This window comes from Danio aesculapii, chromosome 2, assembly GCF_903798145.1.
Source record: "Danio aesculapii chromosome 2, fDanAes4.1, whole genome shotgun sequence".
NCBI classification, from domain to species: Eukaryota; Metazoa; Chordata; class Actinopteri; order Cypriniformes; family Danionidae; genus Danio; species Danio aesculapii.
In genome coordinates, this window is record NC_079436.1 from 3,165,076 (window position 1) to 3,176,702 (window position 11,627).

General features: G+C 35.8%; 2 protein-coding genes across 3 annotated transcripts in view; one reads left to right on the forward strand and one right to left on the reverse strand.

Annotated features, from left to right (window-relative positions):
- The window catches only part of guk1a (guanylate kinase 1a), a 19,367-nt gene extending 15,423 nt beyond the window's left edge, over nt 1-3,944 (reverse strand). The window contains exon 1 of one of the 2 annotated variants that reach the window (XM_056470959.1): nt 3,781-3,944. In XM_056470959.1, coding sequence (XP_056326934.1) covers nt 3,781-3,805 — 25 coding nt within the window. In that variant the 5' untranslated portion in view covers nt 3,806-3,944. Of the gene's footprint in view, nt 1-2,827; nt 2,956-3,780 lie in introns of those variants that run through there. The other variant, XM_056470950.1, reaches the window with a different exon arrangement.
- On the forward strand, nt 3,084-11,627 carry c2h1orf35 (chromosome 2 C1orf35 homolog). The gene is made up of 8 exons (XM_056470938.1): nt 3,084-3,416; nt 5,191-5,341; nt 5,421-5,466; nt 5,561-5,640; nt 6,484-6,556; nt 7,302-7,378; nt 8,251-8,379; nt 11,298-11,627. The coding sequence occupies exons 1-8, from the start codon at nt 3,320-3,322 to the stop codon at nt 11,539-11,541; spliced, it is 897 nt and encodes a 298-aa protein (XP_056326913.1). The 5' UTR covers nt 3,084-3,319; the 3' UTR covers nt 11,542-11,627.

Sequence of the window (11,627 nt, forward strand, 5' to 3'; positions counted from 1 at the left end):
AAAAATAAAACAAAACAAAAAAAATTATGAAAAAAATGTTCTGTGTAATAACAATGAAAGGACACGAGGAGAAAGTCCTGAACTACTGAAATGTATTTAATACTTTATATACAAGGCTTTTTTGGTGATGGCAGCTTAAAGATGGAGAATGAAGTCACATGCATTGCTCAGGTGTGAGTTTTTCACAGACTTCAACAGAGTGTAAAAATCGTGATGTTCTGTGGGTATCATCTATCAAATCTGAGCTTTATTTAGCATTTTCTATTGGATTCGGATCAGGTGATTGGCTGGGCCATTCTACAGCTTGATTTTCTTTCTCTGAAAGCATCTGAGAGTCTCCTTGGCTGTGTTTTGGATCACTGTCTTGCTGAAATGTCCACCCTGGTTTCATCTTCATCCTCCTGCTAATGTAGATGTTGGACTGAAGCAGCTGATATTCATCTACACTGAGGAAGCGCAGAGGGTTGCTGAAGAACTACTGAGAGAGTTCAGCTGCTGTCTGGGATTTCACTGCCTTTCTACACCTCCCTTTTTTATGTGTTCAATACTTTCTCCCTCCGTCATTTCATTTTATTTCGCATAAATTCATTTGTAAACTAATTAGATTTGTTTTATTTGCACATAAGAATTTCTTTGGTTGCTATCAACATCCGCTGAAAATTTCAAGCCAACAGCACATTTGGAAATATGTTTTCTGAGAAAAACAGTGTTCAATACTTATTTTCCTTGCTGTACATGCATAATATACATTAATATAGAATGAATATTTTATATATAAATAATATATTATAGCATACATTAAGCCTTATACCTTAAAAGGGACTTTGCTATAAATTTCAATAGTATTTAATGCAGGCTGACCTAGAAATTAATGATGGAAAGTCTTTAAAGGACGTTTATTGCACAATAGGAGGGCTTTTTTGTAGGAAAAACTGAGATGTTTATCGATTTTCCTCTCCTTCACATCTCTCACTGTCTTTAACTTAGTTCGAAGAGTTACTCACCTTCAGATTGTTTCATAACTTAGCTAACTTTCATTCATCTTCAGAACAGAATTCAAGATATTTTTTCATCAAAAGGCTGTTCATCTGAAACACTTCAGGACAAAATATCTTCTTTAGTGTGTAACAGAATTAAGGTTTGGAATTAACATTACTTGAGAGCAGTGGTGTAAAGTGACTAATTACAAACACTCAAATTACTGTAATTGAGTAGTTTTTCTCAGGAATTTACTAAGTAGTTTTAAAAATGTGTGCTTTTACTTTCCCTTGAGTACATTTTTAGTGCAGTATCGGTACTTTTACTCCACTACTTTCCTTCAATCTGAAGTCACTGCTTTATTTATTCTTGTCTAATGGGGATTAGAAGAATCAGTCCTGTGATTCCTATCCAATCAAATCGCACATAGAAGGTAAATCCGACATAATATACTACCTCAAGACATTGGCGATTTATAAATGCAGCAAACTGTTTGGAAGCATTAAAAGTTTCCATGAAGATGTCCAAAATCTTTACACGCATTGACCCAGAGACTGTTTAGATGCATGTCACTGATGAGAAGATGATGGATGTTTACTGTATCTTTCTCTATCTAGCTCTTTCTGTATGATGACCGACATGGCCTTAAACATCCAGCACGCACAAGACGTCAGCATGACGTCAGATTGACGATGTACCCCAATGTTGTGGGGACGTTGCATTTCGTTTGGAAATGAAAATCGAGTTGACATCAGAACTCAACGTCAGACCAACGTCAATGTTCAACGTCCAACCTAAAACCAACCAAATATTAACGTCTGATGATGTTACAGCTTGACGTTTTGTGTACGTTACCACTATGATGTCTATCAGACGTTGGATTTTGGTTGCCATACCTGACGAATAAATGTCAGTATGTGACGTCAATAGAATGTTGGTTTAAGATGTTGGCTCAACGTTGGATGGATTTTGGTCATTTTCTAACACAAATATCAATGTCATTTGACGTCATTATTGGACATCAAAATAACGTTATCCTTAGACGCTGGCTAGACGTTGAATTTTGGTCACCTGACATCACAACCTAAATCTAACCTAATATTAGCATCTTATGACGTTGTTTGCCTGCTGGGGCAGTAACTAAGTGCACTACAGAATGTTACGTTTACACACACACACACATCCACAAATTATATGTAAATGCATCAGCTTTTCACAGCGTAATACTCACTATTCGAGTACCTTTGAAAGGTCTACTTTTTACTCATACTTTGAGTAATATTTACAACAGATACTTTTACTCTACTTGCACTACATTTTTAGGTAAGTAACGGTACTTTTACTTAAGTATGCTTTTTCAGTACTCTTTCCGCCACTGCTTGAGAGTAAATAAAATGAGAGTAAATTGTCATTTTTTGGTGAAAAGTCCCTTAAATTTTTCGCATCATCAATTAATCAAATGTCAGACTGATAAAATGGCATTTTTACTATCGTTTTTTAACATATGCTACTAAATTAGACATTTAATTTGAAACATTTTCCACATGCAACACATCTACACACACAAACTAAATAGATAGATCCAGATATAAGCACGGTGCACACTATATTACACATCTATTACATGCGTATGGTTCATTCATAAATCAGCACGTTCACTTTGAGACAAGAACACAATTAGCTACGAGAGTAATATAGTAAAGAAGGCACATTTACGGCTTAAAATGAAGAGTATAATACTTCACAGCTAACGATAAACTACAACAACTCTTAACGTTAACTGAAGGAAAGACGATGCGACTGACAGTAATTGCATATGACATAAACGCCCGAGCTCATTTAAACTCACCCGAAAAAAGCCTGGAGACAAACTTCACATACATCAGGAGAAGAGCGATGAAAAAATACGGAGAATGTCTTTCTCCCTCCGCTAAAAATCTTCCTCTTTGGCTCAGGTGACTGGTTTTCGCATGAGAGCCATTACTGATGCCCGTGTGACGTCATCAGACGCGGCCGTTTTAGCAGATCTACAAAACATCCGTGCGCGGTCGCGCTGCGCAACAGATGATCTTTAAGTCGTATGCTGTTTTACACCACAAGCACAATTTAGGTTTTTTTTTTTTAAACATAGACGTTTTATGTTCTCGTACTGAATGGTTCTTGTTCGACAGGATATTTAAAGGATATTAAAGATATTTCACACTGAAATCTATTGCTAAAGAAAGATAAGCGGATTCCCGGATGTTGTGAGAAAGCGAGGCCCAGTTCTCCTTCTACACACGTGTAAATATCTCAGCGGTTTTAGGCACTGAACGTGTGTAGGATTGAGCTGATTTTAGTCATGTTCGGCTCTTCGAGATCTGGAGGGGTGAGAGGCGGTCAGGACCAGTTCAACTGGGATGATGTTAAAGTGGATAAACACAGAGAGAACTACTTGGGTGAGTATCGAGCTAGCACAACTAGCCGCGACTAGCATCTCAGCTCTGTTATTGTGTCTGTTAAACGCGCAATTTCCAAAACATCAAAGTATATTAAAATAAGCAATATTTTATTTGTACTTCACAAACTTGAAGCACTTTAATTACACGTTATAACACCATACAGACTTGGTCAACCTGTTCAGGAAGCTTGTGGGAATTATAATTTTAAAGCAGACTCATATTGAATAGTTAAACAACTTGCATGTATTTCTGAGAAGATGCTACTTTTAAAATAATATCAGCACGTTTTCTTCTGTCATATTGTCTTATAGTTTCTATTCAGAATAAATCCGTTCATACTAATAATAACATGAGTTCCTACCTTTCCCCGTGGCGTGAGCTCTCATTACATCGTCTGTTTATTTTGTGTGTCGGACACAGTTGTGTGTTTGGTTAGTGTGTAGACGTGTTGAACTTTGCTAGGTAAAATACCTAGAATCGCATGGGACGCACACACTAGCTGGTCATTTTATAAATTCAACTATGGCAAAGGCTCGGCTTATTAATATTAATAAGGTCATGTGGACGTGCCTGGTAATCCTCCATAGAGCGTCCTACAGGAGTTTCGCTTAAGCGCATGCGCAGTTCATTAATATGACTGCCACTCGTGCTAGAACTATGAATAATTCATATTTGTTGGTGACGTCAGGTAATCTTACGGGCCAATCGTGACGCAAGCAAAGTAATATTCATAAGAAGACTACAGTCATAGTAGGATTTATAATTTGGTGGACGCATTTGACCTATCACAGTTTTTTTATTATTGAAAAAGACGCCCATCTGACTGACCTTTCATTTTAAATACAAAGTTGCCTGCTTATCTTTTGCTTTCTTTCAGTCAGGTCAATTTTTTGGTGTTGATTCTCTCCTGAGTTATATTTTCCTCCCTATACACATTTATCTTTTAATTAAAAACGCATGTTTTTGTATCTAAATGCATTAACATGATAAAAACTAAATACCCCCCCACTGATAATGATAGTTAAGTAAATGAGTGTAAATGGGTAACTTTACACTGGGCATTTATTACCACGGTGCCAGTTAGTATATATATATATATATATATATATATATATATATATATATATATATATATATATATATATAATTATTATTTAAGCAATAGATATGTGTTTTATATTTCAGTAAAATGGCCATCATTTATTATGTAGGAAACCAATAATGTGTTTATATTTATCACATTAAGATCTTAGATAATAATGTAATACTACATTCTTCAACATTACAGTATTAGGAATAAGACTTATGTGATAGTTTTTAATAGTCACAGGTTTATTTTTAGGCTTGAATATGTGGTTGTGTGGAGGTTGTTATATTTCAATTTTATTCATTCATTTTCTTTTCGGCTTAGTCCCTTTATTAATCTAGGGTCGCCACCAACTTATCCAGTATATATTTTAGGCAGCGGATGTCTTTCCAGCTGCAACCCAGTACTGGGAAACACTCACACACACACACTCATACACTACGGCCAATTTAGCTTATTACATTCCCCTACAGCGCATGTGTTTGGACTGTGTGGGAAACCGAAGCACCCGGAGGAAACCTACACCAATGGGTAAAATAGGTGCCCTTTAAGTAAATAAAGCATATTTCGCTGTGTGTATATATGATATATTTACACTCACACACCTTTAATTTTATGGTTTTGGTTTTAGTTAACTATATAACCTTGGTTTATTCACCCTAGTTCTTGTGTTCATATTTTCAGGGAATTCCCTCATGGCACCGGTTGGACGGTGGCAGAAAGGCAAGGATTTGACCTGGTATGCTAAAGATAAGAAGAGTGGCAAGGCTCTGACTAAAGAGCAGGAGATGGAGGCTGTACGCGAGGCAGAGCACGAGGCAATGCTGGCGGCACTGTAAGTCTGATCCACTGATCAGGAAAATGCTGAATAAAACGACTATACATTTCAATATGTTTTTTTTCATCTATTCTAGAGGTCATAAAACCATCAAAAGGCAGCCAACTGGCCTTACCAAAGAGGTTTGTAAACATCCAGATGAGGACATTTTAGTGATTTGCATTATTAATTGTTTTATTTTCTGATTGATATTTATGTTTAAAATCATACCTGCAGGATCTAGCGGACGTGTGCAGGAGGGAAGGAGAGGGCGAGGAGCAGGACGTGGACAGGGTTTCTGGACTCGGAAGCTCCCGGTAAAAGGCTTTTGCTATAAGTATTTTATTTATTTTTACCTTTAAAAATGGTATTAAATGTGGTCATGAAATGCAGGTTTGCATTGTTTTTTCCCCAGAGTAGTTCATAACATTTGCAAAATCCAATATTTATAAAAAAAGGTCATTCTCCATCCTTATTTTTACTCAATATTTATTTTTTTACCTCTTAAAATTGCATTAAATGTGCAGAAGTGCAGTTTTAGATGATTGTTTCTCAAGGTTAGTTTATAACATTTGCAAAGTCCAATATTTGTAAAAAATTATAATTTCTTTATCTTTATTTTCACTCAATATTTTTATTTTACCTCCTAAAAATATAATAAATGGGCTCATGAAATCATGAGTTTTGAATTATGTTTTTTCCCAGAGTAGTTCATAACATTTGCAGAGTCCAATAATTGTAAAAAATATTTAAAAAAATTTCATCATTTACTCACTCTTCACTTGTTTAAAACAATGTCTGACTTCTTTCTTCTTTTAAACACAAAAGAACATATTTTGAAGCAAGCTGAAAATCTGTAACCATTGACTTCTATAATATTTGTTTTTCCTACTATGGAAGTCGATGGTTACAGGTTTTCAGCTTTTTTCAAATATCTTATTTTGTGTTCAACAGAAAAAAAAGTTTGAAACCACACTAGGGTGAGTAAATGGTCATTTTTGGGTTACCTACCCCTTTAAGCTCAGTTCATTTGTCATATGGGAACATGATAATAGCGCTAGAAAACAAGCTTCTGTAGTAACTGGTTCGTCTAGATTTACAGCCTGTTTTTGTTTATTAGTAGAATCTTACAGATGTGAGACTGTAATGTTGTTGATCAGGTCCGGGCCCAGAGGAATGCCGCTCTCCAGGCAGGAAAAAGAGGCCGTCAAAATGGGTTTGCCAGTTTTCACGGTATGTCGAAAAATTTGCTTAATTTCTAATTCGATTCTGGCAATGTGTCAAGGATTTTAAAGGGACAGTTCTGCCAACAAATGAAAAAAAAAAATCCTCACTATTTGCTCATCCTCAAGTGGTTCCAAACATATATGAGTTTCTTTATTCTAGGAGATGTTATGAAGAAAGCTGAAAACCGGTAACCATTGACCTCCATAGTAGGATAAACAAACACTATGGAAGTCAATGTTAACCAGGTTTCCACCGTTCTTCAAATATCTTCTTTTGTGTTCAGTTGAAGATCAAAAGTCAATTTTGAGTAAAAAAAACTGAGTAAACGATGACAAAATTTTCATTTTTGGTTGAATTATTCCAAAGATTTGCTTAATTTCTATTTTTGACAATGTGTCATGGCTTTTAAAGGAACAGTTCGGCCAAAAATGAAAATTTCCTCACTATTTGCTCATCCTCAACTGGTTCCAAACCTTTCATTCTTCTAGGAGATATTATAAAGAAGAAAGCTGAAAACCTGTAACCATTGACTTCCATAGTAGTAAAAACAAATACTACGGAGGTCAATGGTTACCGATTTTTCAGCATTCTTCAAAATATCTTCTTTTGTGTTCAATTGAAAAAGTGAAGTCAATTGAGTGAGTAAAAGATTGAATTTTAATTTTGGGGTGAACTATCTCTTTAATATCTAAACACATAATAAATCAACGCTGATCTTTAATCCATTTTATTATTAATTTCTTTTTGGCAGCATCACAAATCTGAAAGATCGCAAGAAGCCAGTCAGATGCCAGAGGAGGACAGCAAACCTGATAAAGCAGATAAAAGGTATAATATAGACATCAGGACGTCCATGATCCATATTAGCTTTTTAAAATAAAACTTTAAACTGTAGTTTTGGAGAACTGTAGATCTGTAATTACCATCGTAACATCATGTGAAGTGAATATCATCAAAGTTCAAAGGAAAAAAAGAAAGAAAATATAACAAAACTCACAAATAAGTGAGTTTAAATCAGGTTGTTGAGTGGCTCACTGTAGTATTGGTTGCCTAGCAACCAAAAGTAACACAGCCGAGCATAATGGAGTCACTCAGGTGTAATTCTCACTATTTCCATCTCAAAAGCAAATAAAAATAATCCTATTTCAAAGGGAAACTAGATCATTTTGCTTGTTTAAAGGAAAACTCACTTAAATTAACAAATATATATAATTTTACTTAAGAAAATGCTAGAATTTCTAGATATTTGGACTAGAAACAATACAAAAACTTGTTTTTTTACAGTGTAACATATGGAAAATGTGACGAATAGCTGCAGGATTTTTTTGTTGTGTTTACGTGTTGTGAAAACAGGAATACATTCAAATATTGCAAATAATGAAGAAACATGACAGTGCTGAAAAAGAATAGTTCTGACCATTTACTTTCAGTGAAGTGTTTCCCAAGCTCCTTTTTAAAATTTGTTTACCACAAAAGAAGATAATTGAAAGAATTTTCGTAAACGGTAGCCATTGACATCCATAGTAGGAAAAGCAAATGCTATGCAAGTCAATGGTTACAGGTTTGCAACATTCTTCAAAATATCTTCTTTTGTGGTTAACAGAAAAGAAAAATAACACTCAAACTGTAAAGTGTGTGTAACAGGTGACAGAATTCATTTGTGTGTGTGTGTGTGTGTGTGTGTGTGTTATTGATTACAGGTCCGACAGTAAAAAGAAGAGCAAGAAGGAAAAGAAGAGCAAGAAGGAGAAGAAGAAGAAAAAAGAGAAAAGGAGGCACAGAAGCAGGAGCGACTCTTCTGATTCGGACTCTGAAATCTACAGTAAGAGGTAAAAGTTTTGAGTGATACAGTAGGACTGGTGACTCAAATTGTGAACCTGTGGAGTTGCAGTTTGTTCACAAGAGGGCGCTATAACACAGTTGTACTGGTTTAAGTTCACCCCATCTTTTCTTTTTTTTTTGGTATCTTCCAGTCATTTGAAGACATGGGAGACACACTTGTCTCAGTGCAACAGCCAGGGCTTACAATAGTTGATAGATGAGTATGCAAATAATTATTCAGGATAAATTCAGTTATTCAAGTATTTTCCAGAATAATATTATTTAATTGATTTATTTTATGTAATATTTTTAAAGCTAGGGCTGAGTAATGAGTAAATACATAAACAATTAGAGAGGAGTTTTTGAACACCAAATCCAGTTGAAAAGACATTGAACAGAAGCTTAAACGATAATAATGATTTAATTTTGACCCCAAAATGAATATCGCATATCTAGTAAATGAAATGAATGTTCTAATTTTAAAAGTTTTCAAGACATTTAGCCATTTAGCTGACGCTTTTGTCTAAAGCGACTTACAGATGAGGAGGCATTCTGAGATTCAACAAGAAGTGGGATAATAATGGGCTGATGACTCACGGAGCTCTTCTGAAGCCAAACGATAGGTTTGTGGAAGAAATTGAACGTTATTTAGCCTGGTGAAGCCTGGTCAAACCGATATCTGCACATGTGTGAATGGAGTCCAATTGTAGTCCTGTTGCTTTTGAAGATGAAATAATACGGTGAGTAATACGGAAAAGTTTAATTGGAATTAGGGTTAGGGAATTAAGTGTAATTCTAATTGTTTCTTAAATGTAAGGGAAGGGGCAGTTTTGGATTATTGTTTTTTTTTTCCAGAGTAGTTTTTAACATTTGAAAACTCCTTTTAGCCTTATTTTTACTCAGTATTTTTATTTTACCTTTTAAAAATCCAGTAAATGCGGTCATGAAATGCAGTTTTGGATTAGTTTTTTTCCAGAGTAGTTTATAACATTTGCAAAGTCCAATATTTGTAAAAAAGATCATTTTTCATCCTTATTTTTACTCAATGTTTTTCTTTTACCTCTTAAAATGACATTATAATGACAGTATACATAATATATATTGATATTTCACTCAAAAATTTAAATTCTAGCAACATTTACTCACCCCTTACTTGTACCAAACCTATTTGAGGTTCTAACTTCTGTCAAACACAAAAGAAGATATTTAGAAAAATGCTGGTTGATTAATTTCTCCCCCATTGACCCGTCGTAAATGTTTTCCTACCATGTAAGTCGGTGGTTATCATCAACTTGCATTTTTCAAAATATCTTCTTTAGTGTTCAACAGAAGAAAACATTTTCATTTTTTGCGTGAACTGTCCCTTTAAACTAATCAAAATAAAAAATATAATACGTTAATGCACTGAACGTTTTGAGGTAAAAAGGACACATTTTATCATTCATTCATTTCCTTCGGCTTAGTCCCTTATTTATAAGGGTTCGCCACAGCGGAATGAACCATCAACTTTTCCAGCATATGTTTTATGCAGTGGATGCACTTCAAGCCGCAACCCAGTACTGGGAAACATCTATACACACTCTCACACACACTCATACACTACAGCCAATTTAGCTCATTCAATTCCTCTATAGCACATGTGTTTGGACTGTGGGGGAAACCGGACCACCCAACACGGGGAGAACATGCAAACTCCACACAGACTAACCCAACCAGGACTCGAACCAGCAACCTTCTTACTGTGAGGTGACAGTGCTAACCACTGAGCCACCGTGCCACACTAATAAAACATTTAATAATTTATCAATCTTAATTTTAATCTCACTTAACTGGATTAGCAATAAATCTCCATCACTTAAAGGTCGGAACAAGATCATTTTGAGTTAAAACTTCTGGAACATATTACCCATGTATTTCACACACCAAAAACAGGACATTTAATTAAAGTTTGGACTCTGTATTTTGTAATATTTTGTATATTTTCCCCATCACATTGAAGGGAATAGTGTAACTGTATTATAATCTGGAAAATAAGCCATGTTTTTACCCCTGTTTTATTCTGGGATAGTCCTGTTTCATATATAATATAGGCTTCTTTCTTTTGGAAATTAAATAAACATAATAATATTAGGCTCAAGGTGTTGTTTTACATGCATTTTTCATTTCTCTTTGCTATTTGGGCTTATTGGAACCTAATTAGAATAAAAATCTAAGTTTCATCTTTTGATATGATGTACTTTTAGAGAAAAATGATGTCCATATATGTGGACTCGTGGTCCGAATTTACATAAAACCCTTTTTCCTGAATGTTTTTAATGCATATTTAACATTGAATTGTTTTTTTGAACTGGCTTTGACTATCAGAGAGTAAAAACTAAAATTTTTTCCCATTTTGGACAGTTAAAAATAGGGTTTGGGACATTTGATAAGCTGCAAAACAGTTGCAGGATGACACTGAATGTCTGTAACGAAATATAAAACATTCAAGTATTTAAAATAGCCACTTAAGAGCTAAAAACAAGCCCTAGGAGGTTATAAAACAAAACAAACCTCCCCCCTCACCCCCCAAACATTACCTGACCTCTCAGGTACTCCAATCAGACTACATTCACACATGCGCCGAGAGCTGTTTGACCAGACTCTTGATTAAAGCTAATAATAATATCGTAAATAATGTTCAATTTCTTACACGGACCGATCGTTTCGCTTCACAAGACCTCAGTGTGTCATCAGGAGCCAAGGCTATTGATTTAGAACCATCCCTTTAAACAAGCATTGTGAAATTGCTGTGCAAGTAAATACACGTGACCAATTTGATTTCAATTTTGACAAGTGTCTCGTAGTCTGAGTCCTCAAACAGAACCAGACTTCTCAAGCTGGCCAGGAATAAATGATTGTCTAGGTGTGTTTTTGTGCTCTCCTTTAGGCGGAGAAAAGATCCCCGGGACCACCACAGTCCTAATCCATCAAGGAGCAGTCAGAGTGGAGCCGGAGCCCGTGACAGGCATTCAGGAGGGGGGCCAAAGGCCGAGCGCAGGACCCCGACCCCCCCTCCACAGCGCCACCGCCGCCGCCACGACACCGACTCGTCCTCTGAGGGACACAGCGCTGGACGGCGGACCCCTAAACAAACCCACCGGCGGCGCCATGATAGCAGCTCAGATCACTGATGCCCGTTTCTGTCATGTTTTTCAGACTCAAGCCAATCACGGAGCACAGATTTACATGCAGAACGTTCATCTTGGTGCATTCCAGT